This window comes from Loxodonta africana, chromosome 7 (genome assembly GCF_030014295.1).
Source record: "Loxodonta africana isolate mLoxAfr1 chromosome 7, mLoxAfr1.hap2, whole genome shotgun sequence".
Lineage (NCBI taxonomy): Eukaryota > Metazoa > Chordata > Mammalia > Proboscidea > Elephantidae > Loxodonta > Loxodonta africana.
Window position 1 is genome coordinate 113705184 of NC_087348.1, and position 23723 is coordinate 113728906.

The 23723-nt window shown below is 40.7% G+C and overlaps 1 protein-coding gene across 1 annotated transcript in view; it reads right to left on the reverse strand.

The window, feature by feature from the left end:
- Nucleotides 1–350: 350 nt before the first annotated feature.
- The window catches only part of GPR83 (G protein-coupled receptor 83), a 29405-nt gene continuing 6032 nt past the window's right edge, over nt 351–23723 (reverse strand). Inside the window, exons 3-4 of the mRNA XM_003415589.4 lie at nt 12118–12251; nt 351–1317 (exon numbers count right to left, since the gene is read on the reverse strand). Coding sequence (XP_003415637.1) covers nt 693–1317; nt 12118–12251 — 759 coding nt within the window. The 3' untranslated portion in view covers nt 351–692. The remainder of the gene's footprint in view (nt 1318–12117; nt 12252–23723) is intronic.

Below are 23723 nucleotides of genomic sequence, written 5' to 3' on the forward strand. Positions count from 1 at the left end.
GTGATTTTTATTTTCTTTTTTGGCATGTCTGAATTTTCCATAGTCTTACTAATAATTTCTTCTGGTATGAAAAATGAAGTAATTCCTCTTTCTTTAACGTACCCAAGTTGGTCTCTTCTTGCATATAAATGGTCAGGCCATCACAGGATTGTGATTCATCCTGGTCCAAATACTTTAGAAAGCAAGACATGAAAACCTTGAAGCCAACTCTAGCTTCATTACTTTCCCTCGCCAATGAACATTTTCAAAGCAGTGTTCTGTGTATCTGGGCCAGTACACTAAAAACCCTGCCTTATTTGGCTATGACTTAGGTTTACTTGAGCTGAGCAGTAGGGAGGGTTGTACAAAAGCCAGTTGCCAGACAGTTGGAGCAATGACTGACTTAGCACCCATCTGGCCTGAAGTTGTCCTCAGGTCTCTTGCTCATGGGACCAGGGTGATATGTCGCTCAGCATTTCTTAGATGGGAATTTATAATCATGTGTCTAGTTGGTAGTTGCCTTATAGTTTTCACATCAGATAGGGCTGGGAGGCTGGGCAGAGTATTCTAGAAACTCCAGAATCCTATATCTTCTGCATGGACTTGTTTCCAGTACTGTTAAGGTTGTGTGTGAGAAGGCAGGCCATCTCCTCAGGCTCTCTTCTAACCTCAGCTGGAGATAGATCCCTCCCCCTGCCTCTTCCCAACCTCCTCTAACTCATTGCCACAATGGGCTCCACAGACAACAGGTCTGACTTCCCAGGCTGGAAATGGGAGGAGGGTGGGAGGTTATTGGCTAGTGGGGCCCTCCTGCCATTGCTCTTTTCTGTCCATGCCACCCTGAAAGAAGGAATAGGGGAGGGTGGCCTGTCCTCCTGAGGCTTGGGGAGCCTTTGGCACATGCTCAGTAATGCCTTCAGCTCGACCCTGAAGTTCTCATTGAGCCAGCAGTAGATGAAGGGGTTGTAGCAGGTACTGCTCATGGCAAACCAGTGGAAGGCAAAGTAGATGGCATTGTTGGTGCGGATAACTTTGCTGGACAGGAGGAGGACGTAGCAGTTAAGGGGGAACCAGCAGAGGGCAAAAAGTACCACCACCAGCATCAGCATCTTGATGGTCTTCTTTTTCTTACGCCGCAGGGCAAGGTACTGCTCCGTGGTCACGTCACCGATTGTATTGCACAGCCACAGCTTCTTGGCCACTCGGGCATAGGCCACCGAGATGATGAGGAGGGGTAGGATGTAGAGCAGGATGAAGGTGGCCAAGTCCAAGTACTTCCAGAAGAGGTCAGCTGGTTCAGGGAAGTCTGGCAAGCATAGGGAGCGGACAATCTCCTCACTGGGGGCATAGAGAAGACAGAGACAAAGGTATTAGTGTGGAAGGGTCTCATCCCAATAAGCACTGACTGTCCCTCCACTGGACTCCTGGTTCATTTCTCTGTTACAGCACTTTTTATACTGTAGTCTAATTATCTGATTACATTATGGTTTTTGGCTCCCTCACTAGGCTGGGGTAAACCTTGGTGGTGTAGTGGTTAAATGCTACAGCTGCTAACCAAAATGTCAGCAGTCTGAACCCACCAGGCACTCCTTGGAAACTCTATGGGGCAGTTCTATCCTGTCCTATAGGGTTTCTATGAGTCGGAATTGACTCAACGGCAACAGGTTTGGTTTTCTTTTTTCTAGGCTGGAAGCTCTATAAAGACAAGGAATATAGTTGTATCCTCTTAACCTTTTATTATTTCTAGTTCATAGTTGTTGTCAGCTGCTGTTGAGTTGGCTCCAACTCATGTTGACCCCATGTACAATGGAACAAAATTCTGCCCTATCCTGCACCATGATTGACTGTGGATTCACAGAGTTTTGTGTGTGTGTGTGCCTGATTTTTGGAAGAAGACCACCAGGCCTTTCTTCCTAGTCTGTCTTAGTGTGGAAGCTTCACTGACACCTGTTCAGCATCATAGCTACACACAAGCCTCCACTGACAGACTGGTAGTGGCTATGCAATCAGGCGCATTGGCCAGGCATCTAACCTGGGTCTTCCACACGGAAGACAAGAATTCTACCACTGAACCACCAATGCCCTCATTCTAGTCCATAGTCAAGATGAATGAATATTTGTTGAATGAAGGAAGAAGACACTAGTGTTCCTAATCTTAGAACTAACTCATCCTTGGAGCACCATGGATTCATGAAACTTGGAATTCCCTATTGTACTATCCATTCTCAAACCAGAGGAGAAGGAAGGTGAAGAAATGATGGGCTTTGAGATTGTTGAGTGGCAAAGCCTGAACTAATCCATTATTTGTACCTTTTGCCACACATATAACACGTATTTATTTTATATGGAATGCATCTCTCATCCTCTTTATGCTTTTTAGGGGTATCCATGTCGTGTCTTTTTTTTTTTTTTTTTAATGTCGTGGCTGCTCTTGTATGTGCTGGTGGACATCCTTAGAGAAAGTAAGAGAAAAAGCAGCAAAAAAGTGCTCCATGTCTGAATGCTGGTGGGGAGTCTAAATACTGGGGGATTCCAATAGCCTTGAATTTGGGGAAGGAGCACTTACAAATTAATTAAAATTATAAATTAATCGAAATCGGCCTTCAGGTTGGATTTCTTTTGACCCTGCTAATGTCACAGGGAGTTCCTCGGTGGTGCAAAAAATGAATGCACTCAGCTGCTAACCCAAAGGTCGGCATTTCAAACCCACCCAGCAGCTCTGCAGGAAAAAGACCTGGTGATCTGCTCCTGTAAAGATTACAGCCGAGAAGCCTCTATAGGGCAGTTCCACCCTGTTCTATAATCTGTATGAGTTGGAATTGACTTGATGTCACATAACAACAACAACAACAGGGCCACTGAAGCCACTTCTCCCTGGTTCACAGGAGCCAGAAGTGGCTGGAAGTTTTCTGCATTCCCCAGACGGCCTGGAACCAATGATTTATAGATGGAGGAATATGAAAACCCAACTCCTTTGCCTCAAGGTGGGACAAACTTGGTGTTACAATTTATGCTGCAGAGCCAGCCCTTGTGGTTCAGGCTGAAATTGCTCCCTTCCTTGGCCCCTCCCTGTTCCCTGTCCTGTCCCACCACTCCCTTACCCTCTAGTCCTGGGAGCACTTCCTTAATAACTCACTTGCACAGGTACCTTTATCTCAGGGTCTGCTTCTAATGAATCCCATATAAAACCGCTATAAAACAATGAAAATCACTCTAGGATCATTCATTTGTTCAATAAACATGTATTGAGGGTTTATTACGTGGACACAGTCAGCCAGGTGCTGATAACAAAATCAGAAATGCGACCAGCACTCCCCAAACTTACATTCTAGCAGATAAAACTGCCTTGAATGTACTGATAGCACAAATGTGGGTTTAAATTAAAAAAACTAAGTGCTTTGAGAGAAAAAATTCTCATTCTATGTGAGCATAATCATAAAGAAACCTGAGTTAGAATGGGGAGGTGGGGAGGTATACCTTAGACACAAAGCAGCAGTCCCCAGGTTATGAATTTCTTTTTTTATATTTATTGGTGCTATAAGTGAAAGTTTACAAGTCAAGTCAGTTTCTCATACAAAAATTTATATACACCTTGCTATATACTCCTAATTGCTCTCCACGTAATGAGACAGCACACTCCTTCCCTCCACTCTCTCTTTTCGTGTCCATTAGGCCAGCTTCTGACCCCCTCTACCCTCCCATCTCCCCTCCAGACAGGAAATGCCAACATAGTCTCATGTGTCTACTTGATCCAAGAAGCTCATTCTTCACCAGTATCATTTTCTATCCCATTGTTCAGTCCAATCCCTGTCTGAAGAGTTAGCTTTGGGAATGGTTCCTGTCTTGGGCTAACAGAAGGTCTGGGGACCATGTCCACTGGGGTGCCTCTAGTCTCAGTCAGACCATTAAGTCTGGACTTTTTATGAGAATTTGGGGTCTGCATCCCACTGCTCTCCTGCTCCCTCAGGGGTTCTCTGTCTTGTTCCATGTCAGGGCAGTCATTGGTTGTAGCCAGGCCCCATCTAGTTCTTCTGGTCTCAGGCTGATGTAGTCTCTGGTTTATGTGGCCCTTTCTGTCTCTTGGGTTTGTAATTACCTTGTGCACTTGGTGTTCTGCATTCTCCTTTGCTCCAGGTGGGTTGAGACCAATTGATGCTTCTTAGATGGCTGCTTGCTAGCGTTTAAGACCCCAGATGCCACTCTCCAAAGTGGGATGCAGAATGTTTTCTTAACAGATTTTATTACGCCAATTAACTTAGATGTCCCCTGAAATCATGGTCCCCAAACCCCCGCCCCTGCTACTCTGGCCTTTGAAGCGTTCAGTTTATTCAGGAAGCTTCTTTGTTTTTGGTTTAGTCCAGTTGTGCTGACCTCCCCTGTACTGTGTGTTGTCTTTTCCTTCACCTAAAGTAGTTCTTATCTACTATCTAATTAGTGAATATTCTTCTCCCTCCCTACCTCCCTCCCCCCTTTATAACCATCAAAGAATATTTTCTTATCTGTTTAAACTATTTCTCGAGTTCTTATAATAGTGGTCTTATACAATATTTGTCCTTTTGCAACTGACATTTCACTCAGCATAATGCCTTCCAGGTTCCTCCACGTTACGAAATGTTTCACAGATTCATCACTGTTCTTTATCGATGCGTAGTATTCTGTCGTGTGAATATACCATAATTTATCCATTCATCCGTTGATGGGCACCTTGGTTGCTTCCATCTTTTTGCTATTGTAAACAGTGCTGCAGTGAACATGGGTGTGCATATATCTGTTCGTGTAAAGGCTCTCATTTCTCTAGGACATATTCTAAGGAGTGAGATTGCTGGATCATATGGTAGTTGAATTTCTAGCTTTTTAAGGAAGTGCAAAATCGATTTCCAAAGTGGTTGAACAATTTTACATTCCCACCAGCAATTTATAAGTGTTCTAGTCTCTCCACAACCTCTCCAACATTTATTATTTTCTATTTTCTGGATTAATGCTAGCCTTGTTGGAGTGAGATGAAATCTCATTATAGTTTTGATTTGCATTTCTCTAATGGCTAATGATCGTGAGCATTTCCTCATGTATCTGTTAGCTACCTGAATGTCTTCTTTAGTGAAGTGCCTGTTCATATCCTTTGCCCATTTTTTAATTGGGTTATTTGTCTTTTTGTAGTTGAGTTTTTGCAGTATCACGTAGATTTTAGAGATCATGCACTGATCAGAAATGTCATAGCTAAAAACTTTTTCCCAGTCTGTAGGTAATCTTTTTACTCTTTCGGTGAAGTCTTTGGATGAGCATAGGTGTTTGACTTTTAGGAGCTCCCAGTTATCTAGTTTCTCTTCTGCATTGTTAGAAATGTTTTGTATACTGTTTACGCCATGTATTATGGCTCCTAACTTTGTCCCTATTTTTTCTTCCATGATCTTTATTGTTTTAGATTTTATATTTAGGTCTTTGATCCATTTTGAGTTTGTTTTTGTGCATGGTGTGAGGTATGGGTATTGTTTCATTTTTTTGAAGATGAATATCCAGTTATGCCAGCACCATTTGTTAAAAAGACTGTCTTTTCCCCATTTAACCGACTTTGGGCCTTTGTCAGTGTCAGCTGCTCATATGTGGATGGATTTATGTCTGGATTCCCAATTCTGTTCCCTTGGTCTATGCATCTGATGTTGTACCAGTACCAAGCTGTTTTGACTACTGTGATGGTACAGTAGGTTCTAAAATCAGGTAAAGTAAGGCCTACCACTTTGTTCTTCCTTTTCAGCAATGCTTTACTTATCTGGGGCCTCTTTCCCTTCAATATGAAGTTGGTAATGTGTTTCTACATCTTATTAAAAAATGTCGGGATTCAGATCGGAATTGCATTGTATCTATAGACTGCTTTTGGTAGAATAGACATTTTTACAATGTTAAGACTTCCTATCCATGAGCAAGGTATATTTTCCCACTTATGTAGGTTTCTTTTGGTTTCTTGGAGTAGTGTCTTGCAGTTTTCTTTGTTTAAGTCTTGTACATCTCTGGTAAGATTTATTCCTAAGTATTTTATCTTTTGGGGGGCTACTGTGAACGGTATTGATTTGGTGATTTCCTCTTCAAGGTTCTTTTTGTTGGTGTAGAGGAATCCAACTGATTTTTGTATGTTTATCTTGTATCTTGATACTCTGCTGAACTCTTCTATTAGCTTCAGTAGTTTTCTTGAGGATTCCTTAGGGTTTTCTGTGTATAAGATGATGTCATCTGCAAATAGACATACGTTTACTTCTTCCTTGCCAATCTGGATGCCCTTTATTTCTTTATCTAGCGTAATTGCTCTGGCTAGGACTTCCAGCACAGTGTTGAACAAGAGTGGTGATAATGTGCATCCTTGTCTGGTTCCCCATCTCAAGGCGAATGCTCTGAGATTGTCTCCATTTAGGGTGATGTTGGCTATTGGCTTTGTATAAATGCCTTTTATTATGTTGAGGAATTTTCCTTCTGTTCCTATTTTGCTGAGAGTTTTTATCATGAATGGTGTTAAACTTTGTCAAATGCCTTTTCTGCATGAATTCATAAAATCATGCGGTTCTTGTCTTTTGTTTTATTTATGTGATGGATTACATTAATTGTTTTTCTAATGTTGAACCATCCCTGCATACCTGGTATGAATCCCACTTGGTCATGGTGAATTATTTTTTTGATATGTTATTGAATTCTATTGGTTAGAATTTTGTTGAGGATTTTTGCATCTACATTCATGAGGGATATAGGTCTGTAATTTCCTTTAACTGAGGTGTCTTTACCTGTTTTGGTATCAGGGATATGGTGGCTTCATAGAATGAGTTTGGGAGTATTCTGTCCTGTTCTATGCTTTGAAATACCTTTAGTAGTAGAGAAGATAACTCTTCTCTGAAAGTTTGGTAGAACTCTGCAGTGAAGCTGTCCAGGCCAGGGCTTTTTTTTTGTTGGGAGTTTTTAGATTACCTTTTCAATCTCTTCTTTTGTTATGGGTCTATTTAGTTGTTCTACCTCTGTTTGTGTTGGTTCAGATAGGTAGTGTGTTTCTAGGAATTCATGCATTTCTTCTAGGTTTTCAAATTTGTTAGAGTACAATTTTTCATAGTAATCTGATATGATTCTTTTAATTTCAGTTGGGTCAGTTGTAATATCGCCCATCTCATTTCTTATTTGGGTTATTTGCTTCCTATTCTGTTTTTCTTTTGTCAGTTTGGCCAGTGGTTTATCAATTTGGTTGAGTTTTTCAAAAAACCAGCTTTTGGTGTCTTTAATTCTTTCAATTGTTTTTCTGTTTTCTATTTCATTTAGTTCAGCTCTAATTTTTATTATTTGTTTTCTTCTGGTGCCTGTAGGTTTCTTTTGTTGCTCTTTCTATTTGTTCAAGTTGTAGAGATAATTCTTTGATTTTGGCCCTTTCTTCTTTTTGGATGTGTGCATTTATTGATATAAATTGGCCTCTGAGCACTGCTTTTTCTGTGTCCCAAAGGTTCTGATAGGAAGCCTTTTCATTCTCATTGGATTCCCTGAATTTCTTTATTCCATCCTTAATGTCTCCTATAATCCAGTCTTTTTTGAGCAGGGCATTGTTCAGTTTCCAAGTGTTTGATTTCTTTTCCTGTTATTGATTTCCACTTTTATGGCCTTATGGTCAGAGAAGATGCTTTGTAATATTTCGATGTTTTGGATTCTGCTAAGGCTTGCTTTATGACCTAATATGTGGTCTATTCTAGAGAATGTTCTATGTGCACAAGAAAAGAAAGTGTACTTGGCTGCTGTTGGGTGGGGTGTTGTGTATATGTCTATAAGGTCAAGTTGGTTGATTGTGGCATTTAGATCTTCCATGTCTTTATTGAGCTTCTTTCTGGATGTCCTGTCCTTCACCGAAAGTGGTGTGTTTAAGTCTCCTACTATTATTGTGGAGCTATCTCACTTTTCAATGCTGTTAGAGTTTGTTTTATGTATCTTGCAGTCCTGTCATTGAGTGCATAAATATTTAATATGGTTATATTCTCCTGGTATATTGTTGCTTTAATCATTATATAGTGTCCTTCCTTATTCTTTGTGGTGGATTTCATTTTAAAGTCTTAATTAATATTTAATTAATATTGCCACTCTTGCTCTTTTTTGATGGTTGTTTGCTTGATATATTTTTTTCCATTCACTGAGTTTTAGTTTGTGTCTCTAAGTTTAAGGCGTGTCTCTTGTAGGCAGCATGTAGACAGATCATGTTTTTTTATCCATTCTGCCACTCTCTGTCTTTTTATTGGTGCATTTAGTCCATTTACATTCAGTGTATAGGTATGAATTTAGTGCTACCATTTTGACGTCTTTTTTTGTGTGTGTTGTTGACAGTTTCTTTTTCCCAGTTAGCTTTTTGTGCTGAGTAGTTTATCTTTATATATTGTCTTTTCCTCTTATTCGTTTCTCTTGATTTTGTTTCTCCTGGGTCTCTTTTTTTTTTCTTGTATTTTATTTTGACGTGTAGGATAGTTAGACTCCTTTGTGGTTACCTTATTATTTACCCGTATTTTTCTAAATTTAAACCTAACTTTTATTTCTTTGTATCGCCTTGTCTTCCTCTCCATATGAAAGATCTATGACTATATTTCTTAGTCTGTCTTTATTGTTTTATTGTTGTCTTCTTTTACATAATAACATTGTTCTGTCCCTGTTTTGAGCATTTTTTTATCTTGAATTATTTTTGTCATTTCCCTGTCTAGGTTGACATCTGATTGCTCTGTCCAGTGTTCTAGTCTCAGGTTGATACCTGGAGTTATTGATTTTCTAATGAAAGAACTCCCTTTAGTATTTCTTGTAATTTTGGTTTGGGCTTTACGAATTCCCTAAACTTCTGTTTATCTGGAAATGTCCTAATTTCACCGTCATATGTGAGAGATATTTTGCTGGATATATGATTCTTGGCTGGTAATATTTTTTCTTCAGTGCTTTATATAAGTCACCCCATTGCCTTCTTGCCTGCATGGTTTCTGCCAAGTAGTCCAAGCTTATTCTTATTGACTCTCCTTTGTAGGTGACTTTTCATTTATCCCTAGCTGCTCTTAAAATTATCTCTTTATCTTTGGTTTTGGTAAGTTTGATTAAGTCTTAGTGACTTTCTTTTTAAAATCTACCTTATGTGGAGTTCGATGAGCAGCTTGGATAGATATCTTCTCATCTTTCATGATGTTAGGGAAGTTTTCTACCAACAAATCTTCAACAATTCTCTCTGTATTTTCTATTATCCCTCCTTGTTCTGGTACTCCAATCACTCGCAGGTTATTTCCCCTGGTAGAATCCCACATGATTCTTAAAGTTTCTTCATTTTTAAAAATTCTTTTATCTGATTTTTCTTCAAATGTATTGGTGCCAAGTGCTTTATCTTGTAGTTAATTCTGCCTTCAACGTGCTCAATTCTGCTCCTCTGACTTTCTATTGAGTTGTCTAATTCTGTAATTTTATTGTTAATCTTCTGAATTTCTGATTGCTGCCTATGGATTTTTCCAGCTTATTAAATTTTTCATTATGTTTCTGAATAACTTTTTAAATTTCTTCAGCTGCTTTATCTGTGTGTTCCTTGGCTTGTTCTGCATATTGCCTAATCTCCTTCCTGATGTCTTGAAGAGTTCTGTATATTAATCTTTTGTATTCTGCCTCTGGTAATTTCAGGAAGGCACTTTCATCTAGAAGATCCCTTGATTCTTTGTTTGAGAGCTTGTTGAAATGATCATGGTCTGTTTCTTTATGTGATTTGATATTAACTGTTGTCTCCAAGCCATCTATAAGTTATTGTATTAGCTTATGTTTGCTTACTATATCCTAGCTTCTTGCTTTGTTTTGTTTTGTTTTGATATGCCCAAATGGGTTGCTTGAATGAGCTAGCTTGATTATTTTCACCTTTGAAGCTCTGACATCCTGTCACCAGGTGGCTAGAGCTGTTATCAGGTATTAGTCTAGGAGTCCATTCACTTTTCTTGTATGGACTCAGAGCTCAGGTGTCCAGCTAGCTGCTCATCAAGTGTGTGATATAAGCTCTGTCCTACAGTCCTAGAGGGGCAGGGGTGGTTGGTGTACATACTGGTATCTGGTTGCAGCAGGGGGTCCTGCTCTGAACAAGGCAGGGGGCTGAATCATCCCCCAAGTGTCTCTGAGGAAAGCACATCCCTCTTCCCTAGAGTGTACAGGTGGGTGGGTTCTGCAGAAGATCCATGGGCACCCAAAGCTTTGGGTTGTAATGACTGGGAGGTACCAGTTATCCTTGAACCCCTGTCACGGGTGACTGAGTGGCCTGAGTGGAGCCACCAGTTGTTAGACCCCTGATGTGGGTAGGTGAGGACCCTGTTTAGCAGGCAGGGTGGTGTCAAACATCAAACACCCACCTCTCCACCGCACAGCTGAAACAGTTGTAGTCTGCCAACAAGGGCCTATTCTCCTGAAATAGGCCCACAAAGGTCCATGCAGGGGGGAAAGGTACACAAAGTCCATGGACCATTCATGCCTGGACAAGATCCGCTTCTGTCCTGAGCTCCCTAGGTTAGTGGAGCTGGAAAATTATTTTTTCCCCCAAATGCAAATTTATTCTTTCTCCAAGGCCAGGAGGATGGCTCTAGGAGCTCAGCAAGGCCTATCTCAGGCCCAGGGAAATCAACAGCCACTGAAGTCAGCTTGGAGGGGGTGGTTTACAGTAAAATATACACAAGTACTTAGCTTTTGCCGAGAGCACTGTTCTCTGGTTCCGGACGTGTGAGTAGGCTGTGCGGCTGGATGCTTCTCCCTGAGAAAACCGTACCACACGCTAGTACCAGCCCACCACAGCTGCTCCCGGGAATGGTGTCTGAAGGTTCCCAGTGATTCTGGTCTGGTAACTCCTCTCTGCTTCTGAATAGTCTCTTCCTCCCCCTGACGCTCTGTCCATTTCCTAACTTTTCCATTGATGTTCAGGGCTCCTAGCTTGTGATAAATATAATCATTTCACTTATTTTTTCGGGTCTTTGTTGTAAGAGGGCTTGCCGGAAGCGTCTGTCTATTCTGCCGTCTCGGTCCCGCCTCATGAATTTGTAACTTAAGTACAACCTGTAGTTATGAACTAACCCCCCCAAAGCCTATTACATTAAAAATCTGAGGTACATACAATGGTTTGTAGTAACAAATGGGCATTACTTGACGATGTGCTTCAAAACATTGTTGTTATTATTACTGTATTATTATGTTAAAGATGTTTTAGCGTATTTTAAAGTCTTTCTTTAATGTTGTTTATGCATAGAAAGGTACACTATATACTAAGACAAACATTTGACTAACTGATGTTAGATAAATCTGTACCTAACTGTTCCAATTTATGTACAAATTTATGTACAAATTTGATTTGAAGACAGATTTAGGAAAAGGACTTGTTCATAATCCGGGAACTGTCTGTACATATTTCTGTTTGTACATTGTGTGAGAGAATTTAAACATTGCTCTTTTTAAACAAGGTTTAAAAAGTGGTTGCAAATCCCTGTCTGTGAGTACATCCCCCTTAGGGACAGGTGCTGGTAACTGTTGCTGTCCCCTCTCAGAGAAGCTGGAAAGAGAATAAGGAAGAAGTTACAGTTGTTGGGTTTAGTGGTAAAACCCTCTCCTTCCAAGGGGGAGACCTGGATTCAATTCTCAGCCAATGGACCTCATGTGCAACCACCACCCACCTGTCAGTGGAGGCTAGCATGTGCCTATGATGCTGAACAGGCTTCAGCAGAGCTTCTAAACTAAGACTAGGAAGAAAGACCTGGTTATCTACTTCCTTAAATCAGCCAGTAGAAACCCTATGGATCACAATGATCCAGTCTCCAACTGATCATGGTGATGGTGCAAGCAGCATTTCATTCTGCTGCGGTGTCGCCGTGAGTAAAGACTAACCCGACAGAAGCTAACAATAACAAAGCTGTTAAGGAGAAGAAAGAAAACAGAAGAAAATCAGAGGCTAGCATGCACCAAGAAGTCACAGAATGAGAAAGAGGCAAAGGGAGTGCATCAGTGACTGTGCCGTGTCATAGATTCAGAGGCGGCTCAGCTTTCCCTTATCCAGGCCCCAGTGGATGTCTGTCGCCTATCTCAGGAGCACAGAGGCAGCCAGCCTCTCAGAGTCCCCAGGCTACTCCCTACTGGTTAGCTGGACCTCACCTGTACTTGAAGGTAAATAATTTCTGGCAGATAGCGTGTGGGAGTGAAAAGAACGTAGCCATGGTCCAGATGATGATGATGTAGATCACACCTTTTGTGATTGAGATCCGGGGTTTCAAGGGATGCATAATGACCTGGAACACAAGCAAACCATGCATTACTGGCTGAAGAAGTTTTGAAGCAAATGAGAAACCTGGAAGGCGCAGCTCAGTTGTCACTGCCGAGCAGGGCAGGTACTGCTTAGTCAAGCAGCCTTTACATTCATCATTGAGCCCCTGAGCTGCACTGGCCATGCCCCACCCCACAGCCCTTCTCCAGGGGGCAGAAAGAGGCTGTTAACCTGGGCTCATAGACACTTGGCAGTTCAACTGCCTTTTTGTGTGTGTGTGTGTGTGTGCTTGATATGACTTTTAAAAAAATAATTTATTTTTGTTGTTGATGTTTAAAATATACACAGTAGAACATACACCAATTCAACAATTTCTTCATGTACAATTCAGTGACATTCATTGCATTCTTCAAGTTAAGCAACCGTTCTCACCCTCCTTTTCCAAATTGTTCCTGTCCATTAACATAAACTCAGTGCTCCTTAAGCATTCTATCTAAACTTTCTGAGTTCCTGTCATCAGTTTGATCCCATATAGACAGTTCTTTGAAAGAATGCAATGTTCAAGGCAGACATTCTTACTTAAGCTGAAGTTTAAGATTTCAGTGGATATTTTTGATTTAAGGTTTAAGGTTTAAATTATCTCAGGGCAATATTTTCAGGGTTTCATCCAGCCTCCATGACTCCAAAGGGTCTGAAATCTATGAGAATCAAATGCTTCTTGCCAGTCATATCCAGGTAGAGCCAGGGTACAGGGAGAGGACCTGGAAGGGGTCAGCTTGCATGGCACTCACACCAAGGCCAGCAGAAAAGCAAGCCCACCCTGGGATCTGAGCTTATCTTCCCATAATCCTAGCTCACCTAGGTTTTGAAGGGTTCTGAGAGGATCTGAGGGTGACAGACATGGAGCAGGGACTCTCATCACTTATGATGGAAAGCTGCGTTGATGCTTACTGGGATGTTCACAACACTGCTCATGAAAACTGTATCTAAAATTGCAATGGGGCCCAGCTGTCACATGCCTTAATTAAGACAGGCTTCAGGTTGAAATTCATCTTGCAATTGCTACTGCATGTCAATCAATTCTCCTAAGAGGGTGAAATAAAGACTTTGGAATTTAAAAGCATTCTCATTTTAGGAAGAGAATTGTTCTTTTTTTTTTAAAAAAATACTTTATTTTACTTTGTTTTTTGTTATGGAAAATACACAAAGCAGAAGATACACCAATTCAACAATTTCTACATGTACAATTCTGTGACGTTAATCATATTCTTCAAGTCGTACAACCATTCTCACCCACCTTTCTCAACTGAATTGTTGCCCATTAACATAAACTCACCCCTCCCAAGCTTCCTGTCTAACCTTTCGAGTTGCTGTTGTCAATTTGATCCCATACAGATAGTTCTTTAAAGTAAAAGAGCACAATTCTCAAGGCAGAGTAGAATGGTTACTTCTTGAAAAAATTATTTTGGGATAAGTGGGTCAAAGTTCTGGAGAGAGAGTTCCTAAAGAGCTGCCCTTTCTCAAGATGTCATCCCAGAACACAGTGAACCATCTGGCTATGTCCTAAGGATTTTGCTATTTTTCCCCCCAATTCTTTTAAGTTTTTATGGGAGGAGGTGGCGGGGCTTTAGAAGCACATTTTCACTCTGGATTTTGGCGTCTGCCCCTCATATTCCTTCTTTGTTCTGGGAGCTGCAGGGAGTGGCAGCCTGGGTCAGAGATCCCATACACCCCTCATAGGCTCCTTTGGCTTTGGGACAGGGCCTCAGTGCCCCATGTTTGCGTATATGATACAGCAATGTGGACAACATGGACAAGATTTACACACCTTTTGACCAAGAGTCAACTCTCAGTTCCAAAAAACCCACTGCCGTCGAGTCAGTTCCAACTCATAGCAACCCTATAGGACAGAGTAGAACTGCCCCATAGAGTTTCCAAGGAGCACTCTCAGTTAGCTGTGTTAAATGGGGTTAAGCATAGAACAAGTAAAGGTAATCCAGAGCCTCCTTCAACGAATCAGGGGAGAAGGTCAAGAAAAGGTAGAAAATATTTCCATGCAAACTTTTTGCATTTTGCACTAAGCATTTGTAATATAAACATGAGTTGATTCTCAAAAAATGATGGTATTTCAGGGATAAAAAGACTTCAGAGTTGGCCTGGCCCAATCTCCTATTAGTTGCATGAATCCCATCTCAAACATCCTTATCATGTTATCATCCAGCCATTGCTGAAATACGGCTGGTCATATGAAACTCATCAACTCTGCAGATAGCTTTGTCTACCTTTGAATACTTCTATTAGAAAAGTCTTCCTTATATTGAACTGCACGCTTTTTTAAAATAATTAATTTTTTTTTGTCGTTGTTAAGAATATACACAGCAGAACGTACACCGGTTCAACAATTTCTGCAAGTAAAATTCAGTGACATTGATTATATTCTTCAAGTTGTGCAACCATTCTCACCCTTTTTTCTGGATCGTTCCTCCCGTTAACGTAAACTTACTGCCCCCTAAGATTGCTTCCTATCTAACCTCTCTAGATGCTGTTGTAAATTTGATCCAATATAGATAGTTCTTTAAAAAAGAACAAAGCTAAAGGCAGGCACTTTTTTTTTTTTTATTGTGCTTTAAGTGAAAGTTTACAAATCAAGTCACTCTCTCATACAAAACCTTATACACACCTTGCTATGTACTCATAGATGCTCTCCCCCTAATGAGACAGCACGCTGCTCCACTCCACTCTGTATTCTCTGTGTCTATTCAACCAGCTCCTGTCCCCCTTTGCCTTTTCATCTCGCCTCCAGACAGGAACTGTCAAGGTAGACATTATTTACCAATTAAGTTAAACTATTGTTTGGTTTAAAGAAAACTTTCAGGGATATTTTTGGTTTAAGGTTTAAAGACTATCTCAGGGTAATAGTTTGGAGGGTTCATCCAGCCTTAATGGCTCTAGAAAGTCTGGATTCCATGACAATTTGAAATTCTTTTTCACATTTCACCCACTTTGATCAAGGTTCTATAGAATTTTTGATCAAAACTGAACTGCGTCTTGGAATCTCTGTCTTTGTAGCCTGCTACTCCTTCACCCTTGTTGCACCTCTTGGTGCTACTCAGAATAAATCCCATCTCTCTTTGTTCCCATGGCCCTTACAATACTGACATGTAGGCTCTCTTGAATCTTCTCAAAGCATGGTTGCCTAGAGATCAGAGCCTGGGCTTGGAGCCAGGCAGATCTCAGTCCTAATCTGGTTTTGTTGTTCTTCAGGTGTATGATCTGGGGAAAGCTACATAGATGCTTTTCTGAACCTCCATTTCATGATTTACTGGGCGCCTGAATATGCAACATGGGTTTGTTGTGTTATCATGTGCATGACGTGGAGTTATACTCTCTAGGATAAGCACTCTCCGGTCCTTCTCAGTTCCCCTCGCCAGGCCAACCCAGGTGTTTCCATAGGGTGGGACAGCAAGCAGGGCCTGCCGGCCCCTGGGGTTCTGCCGTCCTCCACCCCAACCCCCACTCTTGTCACCTGGACACCCAAGCCTGCATTCCTTCTTGACAGCCTGGACCAATGAAAAATCACTCCATCGCCCAGTGAGGAGCCTGTCCCTGACCTGCAATTATTTCTCTCTCTCTTTTCATTAGTGATATTCCATGTTTGCTTCTCTACTCCCAGAATAAGCTCATCGACTTCTGAGACAGAAACTGCCGGCAGTGAATTTGCAACATCAAAAATGTTTGCTGGAACAACAAACTGGGAAGAACTTTTGCACTTAGGAAAGAGGGTTTACCATCCCTAACCTGAGTGTTCATATTGACAAACACAGTAACTGAAAAAATGGACTAGAGGAGAGGCAAGATGGCGACTAGTCAGACATGCCATGCCATCCCTTTGTAGCAAAGACCTGAAAAACAAAGAAAAACAGATACAGATGTCAACCTGGGAAACCTGAACATCAAATGAAGGGACAAAGCTAGATTGAACACTGAAAGGAAGGAGAAACTGACTGAAAACAGTGAACAAGAAGGAACAGAGCAGAGGTGCCTTGCCAATTGGCCTGGCTCAATGCGGCCATCTTGAGACAAAAACAGCAGAGATCCCAGGTGAGGAGCACAGGAGGCAACTTCATGGAATCCTCACGAGGACACAGAGAAACTGAGAAGACACACTGGAGTGAAACAAGGTGAACAGCAGCACAAACCCCCCCACCCCATCCTTGTAACCCAGACCACCAGGGGCCATGGTAGGAACCCTCCCCCTTCCCCCCAACCCGACCACCTACCACACCTTTCCCGCTTGACCAACTGTACCGAGCACCGGCAGGCTGCTACACCACAGGCCTAGCCACCCACCCTATCCTACTAGCCTGCCCTACTGCTCTGTACATCAGGAAGCCACTCTGGCACAGTTTTGGCTTCCCGCCTTGCCTTTCCTGCCTGCCCAATCAAGCCGAGTGTCTGTAGGCTGCTCCAGTATAGACCTGCTGGCCTGCCTCTCCTTTCCTGCCCACCTGACTGTGCCAAGTGTCAGCAGGCAGTGATGGCTTGGCTTTGGCCCCCCCCCCCCGCCTTGCCTTTCCCATTTGCCTGACAACACAGAGCACAGGCAGGCCACTCGGGCATGGACACAACCACCAACCCCTCCCTTATCACTCACCAACTCCAGCGAGCACTAGAAGGCCACTGAGGCATGGCTTTGCCCCCTGCCCCACCTTTCCTGTCTGCCTGATCAAGCTGAGATTCAGCATGCTGCTCTGGCATGGACCCAGCTGCTTGCTCTTTCTTTCCCACCCACCAATTGCACCTAGTGCCAGCAGGCCACACCAGCTCAACTTTAGCACCTCACAACACGTTTTCCATTGCCTGACCATGCAGGGTACCAGCAGATCACTCCAGCATAGACCCAACTGCCCTGCCCTTCTCACCTGCCAACTCTGCTAAGCACCAACAGACCACACTGGCATGGCTTTAGCCATCTGCTCCACTTTTCCTGGCCGCCCAATTGTGTACACAAGCATTCACGAGCTAGCCTGTCCATCAACCCCCTCACCAGGCAGGTATCAGTGAACATGTGCCCATGCACTTACATGCCCATCACCCCTCTCCCCACTCACTAACCCAGTGAGCAGAAGCACCCACACACTCCTATGCCCAGACACCCTTGCTGGGGTGTGCAGTCCAGCAGCACCTCCTATGCCCTCAGCCACCTTCACCAGGGGCCTGAAGACCAGTGACACACCCTCCCTTATGGTATGCTCTCGTGGATAGGGTCATGCTCTCCAACCAGGCGCATGTGGATTGGTGGCATCTCCCTGCCTTGCCCCCTGCATTGCTCCCCCTATAACTGGAGGCTTGTGCCAGCTCCAACCACCCCTGCCCAGCCCGCCCTGCCCGGGACTGTTGGTGAGTTTCTGTGCCACCTACCCAGTGACCGATAACCCAGGGACCCTTGCTCAGAACACCTGGCAACCAACAGTGCACACACACACCAAACCCAGCAATCAGTAAGAACACTCCCTGGACCCACGCCCAGCTGGCTGACCAGACAGACATAGCATCCCACCAGAAATGCCAGCTACATTCTCAGCTGTCCTGTAAGACCACCAGAGAACCATGCTCAAATACCAAGTCACTGCCCCACCCACCTGGAGACAGGAGGTGAGAGCTCCCGTGCAGCCAGACTAGCAACCAGAGTAGCATACAAGCCCACCTACAATGATATATGAAAACAAAACAAAAAATCAGGATGCAACAAACAAATATACAATAAATCAATAAATATAGTAACACCTTGATGCCTCAGAGACAACAGACAATATCAAATCACATAGAGAAGCAGGTCAAGATGGATCCAGCAAGTGATCAAAATAAAGAACAAGAAAAGCTTCCAGGGGAAGAAATGGTAATTGAATCACCTGTTAAGAAATTCAAAAGACTAATATACATGGGTCTCTGAGAGATTAAGAAAGAGATCAAGGAAAACACAAAGAAAATCATACAAAGTCAAGAAAAACACAGACAAAATGATAGAAGAACTCAGGAAAACAATATAAGGACAAAATAAATAGACAATGAGAAACCACACAAAAACAACTACAAATTCAAACGTTTAACAATAAAATTTCAGAAATAGACAACTAAACAACTTAATAGAAGGATACAGGAACAGAATTCAATTGCTGAAAGACAAACTTAATGAAATTGAAGATAAATACTTTGACATCAATTTGTTTCAGGAAAAACAGGAAAAAAAGAATAAAGAAAAATGAAGAAAGCCTAAGAATTATGTGGGACACTAGCAAAAGGAAAAACTTGCATGTGATTGGAGTTTCAGAACAGGCAGAAGCAATGGGAAAGACAGAATTGTCAAAGATTCACTGACAGAAAACTTCTCTTATATCATGAAAGACAAGAAGACATCCATCCAAGAAGCACAGCAAACCCCCCTTACAGGATAGGCCCCAAAAGAAAGTCACCAAAACATAACATAATCAAACTTACCAAAACCAAAGACAAAGAAAGACTCCTGAGAGCAGCCTGGAAAAAACAAAAAGTCACCTCCAAAGGGGAACGAATAACACTGAACTCTGATTACTCAGCAGAAACCATGCAGGCAAGAAGGCAGTGGGATGACATATAAAAACCCTTGCAAGAAAAAAATTGCCAACCAAGAATTATATATCCAGCAATATTATCTCTCAAATTAATGGGGAAATTAGGACTTTTCCAGATAAACAGAAATTAAAGGAATTTGTAGAAACCAGAACAGCTTTACAAGAAGTATTATTATTTTTTTTTTTTTCAGACAGAGAACCACAACATCAGACAACAAGCTGAGATTAGGACACAGGGCAGCATCAGCCAGATACCAACCCAGATTAAGAATTCCCCAAATTAAAAAAAGTTGAATGACTGAAAATAGAAAACTAGAGACGTCGATCTGTAAATGATGACAACATCAAAACAAAAAGGAGGAATAAATGGAGTAGTTATCAAATTTTTATATAGAGAGGAAGTCAAGGTGATATCAAAAAATAAAAGAGTATTTTAAACTTAGAAAGATACAGGTAAATTTCAAGGTAACCACAAAGAAAGTTAACAAACTTATCAAAAGAAGAAAGAAGAAAAACATAAAGTCTTAATAATTGCAAAATCAACAACAAAAGAAATGAAAAGAACATCCACAAACAAAAAGAAATCAGTGCAGAAAATTAGAACGAAGTAATCGTCAACATCAAAAACCAAAACCTAAATTGTACAACAAAATGATAGCAGTAAACATATGCCTATCAATAATCACACTGGCTTAAATGTACCAATAAAGAGACAGAAATTGGCAAAACAGATTTTAAAAAATATATAACTCATCAATATGCTGTTTACAAGAGACACACCTTAGACACAAAGACATAAATTAAAACTCAAAGGATGGAAAAAAATATATCAAGCAGACAATAACCAAAAAAAAAAAAAAAAAACCCACAGGACTGGCAATATTAGTCTCTGATAAAATAGACCTTAAGGCAAAACACACCACAGAAGATAAGGAAGGTCCCGAAACTATGGCCCCTGGATGCCCTGCAAACTCAGAACTAAAGTCTCTCCCAAAGTCCACCTTTCAGCCAAAGATTAGAGAGGTCTATAAAACAAACACTAACATACATGAGGAATGTGCTTTTTAGTTCAATCAAGCATAGGAGACCTAAGGGGCAACACCTGTCCAAAAGCAAAGGTGAGAAGGCAGAAAAGGACAGGAAACCTGGATGAATGGACACAGGGAACCGGGGGTATAAAGGGAAAGGGGGAGAATGCTGACACATTACAGGGATTGCAACCAATGTCACAAAACAATTTGTGTATAAATTTTTGAATGAGAAAAAAATTGAATTTAATTTTTAAAAAAGATAAGGAAGAAAATTACATAATGATTAAAGGGTCAATCCACCAAGACGACATAGCCATAATAAATATACACACTCCCAATGACAGGGCTCCAAAATATATAAAACAAATTCTGACAGCATTGAAAAGAGAAATAGTTCCACAGTAATAGTAGGAGACTTCAACACACCACTTTCAGTGAAGTACAGAACAACTAGAAAGAAACTCAACAAAGATACAGAATACCTAATTGTCGCAATCAACCAACTTGACCTCAAAGACATACAGAACACTCCACCCAACAGCAGCGAAGTATACATTCTTTTCCAATGCACATGGATCCTTCTCCAGAACAGGCCACATTTTAGGCCACAAAACAAGCCTTAATAAAATTCAGAATAATAATACAAAGCATTTCTCTGATCACAAAGATATTATGAAAGTTGAAATCAATAACAGAAAGAGCAAGGAAAAATAATCAAATACATGGAAACTGAACAACACCTTACTTAAAAGCTATCGGGTAATAGAAGAAATCAAAGAAAAATTCCTAGAATGAAATGAAAATGAAAATACGTCTTACCAAAATCCTTGGGACACAGTAAAAGCAGTGCTCAGATGACAATTTATAGCAATAAACATACACATCACATCAAAAAAGAAGAAAGGGCCAAAATTAAAGCATTAACCCTACAACTCAAAAAAAAAAAAAAAAAAAGAGCAGCCCATGGTAACCAGAAAAAAGGAAATAGTAAAGATTAGAAAAGAAATAAATGAAATAAGGCACAGAAAAAGAATAGAAAAAAATCAACAAGACCAGTAGTTGAGTCTCTGAAAAGATCAATAAAATCAACAAACCACTGGCCAAACTGACAAAAGAAAAGCAGGAGAAAAAGCAAATAACCCATATAAGAAGTGAGATGGGTGACATTACAACAAAATCAACTGAAATAAAAAGGATCATAACTGAATATGATGAAAAATTGTACTCCAACAAATTTGAAAATCTAGAGGAAATGACAAATTTCTAGACATACATTACCTACCTAAACTAACACAAACTGAGGTAGAAAAACTGAACAGACCCATAACAAAAGAAAATTGAAGAGGAAACAAAAGAAAACTCCCAACAAAAAAAGCTGTAGTCCAGATGGCTTCACTGGAGAATTCTACCAAACATTCAGAGAAGAGTTCACACCAACATTACTAAAACTATTTCAGATAATAGAAAAGGAAGGGGTACTCCCGAATTCATTCTATAAAGCCAACATAATCCTGATACCAAAGCCAGGCAAAAACACCACAAAAAAAGAAAATTATAGACTAATATACCTCATGAAAATAGATGTAAAAATTCTCAACAAAATTCTAGCCAATAGAATTCAAAAGCATTAAAAAAGAAAAAAAAAATCATGACCAAGTGGGATTCATATGAGGTATGCAACGATGGTTCAACATTAAAAAATCAATCAACACAATCCACTACATAAATAAAACAAAATAAGAATCACACAATCATCTTAATTGATGCAGAAAAGCCATTTGATAAAATCCAACACTTGTTCCTGATTAAAAAAAAAAAAAAACCTCAGTAAAATATGAATAAAAGGGCAATTCCTCAACATAATAAAGGGCATTTATACAACAGTCAACATTATTCTTAATGGAGAAAGACTGAAAGTATTCTCCTTGAGAACAAGACAAGGATCCCCATTATCACCATGCTTATTCAACATTGTACTGGAAGTCCTAAGAAAAGGCAAAAGACAAAAAAAGGGAATAAAGGGCACACAAATTGGTAAAGAAGGGGTAAAACTGTGGTATGATCCTATATATAGAAAATCCCAGAATGCCACAAGAAAGCTACTGGAACTCATAGCAGGATTTAGCAAAGTAGCAGGATACAAGATCAACATACAAAAATCAGTTGGATTCCTCTACACCAATAAAGAGAATTAAAAAAAGGAAATCCGGAAAACAATACCATTTACAATAGCCTCCCAAAAGAGAAAATGCAAAGGAATAAATCTAACCAGGGGCATAAAAGACCTACACAAAGAAAACTACAAAACGCTACTGCAAGAATCAAAAAAAAAAAAAGACCTACAGAAATGCAAAAACATACCACGCACATGAATAGGAAGACTCAATATTGTGAAAATATCAATGCTACCCAAAGCGATCTACAGATATGAAGCAATCCCAATCCAAATTGCAACAGCATTCTTTAATGAGATGGAAAAACTAATCACCAACTTTACATGGAAAGGAAAGAGAATCTGGATAAATAAAGCATTATTGAAGAAGAACAAAGTAGGAGGCCTCATACTACCTAATCTCAGAACCTGCTACACAGCCACAGTAATCAAAACAGCCTGGTACTGGTACAACGACAGATGCAAAGACCAGTGGAACAGAATTGAGAACCCAGGCGTAAATCTATCTACCTATGCACAGCTGATCTTCAGCAAAGGGCCAAATTCCCTTAAATGGGAAAGAGACAGTCTCTTCAACAAATTGTGTGGGCCAAACTGGATATCTACCTGTGGAAAAATGAAACATGATTCCTACCTCACACCATACACAAAAACTAACTCTAAATGGATCAAATACATGAACATAAAACCTAAAACTATAAGAATCATGGAGGAAAAAATAAGGGCAACGCTATGGGCCTTAATACATGGCATAAATAGAATACCAAGCATAATGTAAAATGTACATATAAAGAAGATGAACTGGACAAATGGGATCTCCTAAAAATTCAACATTTATGTTCATCAGAAGACATCTTCAAAAGAGTAAAAAGAGAACCTACAGATTGGGGGAAAAAAAAATTTGGCTAAGACATATTTAACAAGAGTCTAATCTCTAAAATTTATAGAAAACACCTCAACGATAAAAAGACAAACAATCCAATTAAAAAATGGGCAAATGATATGAACGGACACTTCACCAAAGAAGACATTCAGACAGCTAACCAACATACGGAGAAATGCTCACGATGATTAGCAAACTAAAACAAACAAAAAAAACCCTACTGCTGTCGGTTGATTGCAACTCATAGTGATCCTACAGGACAGAGTAGAACTGCTCCATAGGGTTTCCAAGGAGCACCTGGTAGATTCAAACTGCCAACATTTTGGTTAGCAGCCATAGCTCTTAACCACTTCGCCACCAGAATTTCCGATTAGCAGTTAGAGAGATGCAAATCAAAACTACAGTGAGAGGCCATCTCGTCCCGACATTACTGGCACTAATCAAAAAAACAAAATAACAAATGTTGGCAAGGTTGTGGGGAGATTGGAACTCTTATACACTGTTGGTGGGAATGTAAAATGGTACATCCACTATGGGAAACGATATTGCACGTCCTCAAAAAGCTAGAAATAGAAATACCACATGATCCAGCAACCCCACTCCTAGCTATACACCCTAAAGAAATGAAAACCGTGACACGAATAGCCATATGCGCACCCATGTTCGTTGCAGCACTATTCACAGTAGCAAAGTGATAGAAGCAACCTAAGTGCCCATCGACAGAGGAATGGATTAATAAACTGTGGTATATACACACAGCAGACTACTTTCCCACAATAAACAATAATGACCAATCCAT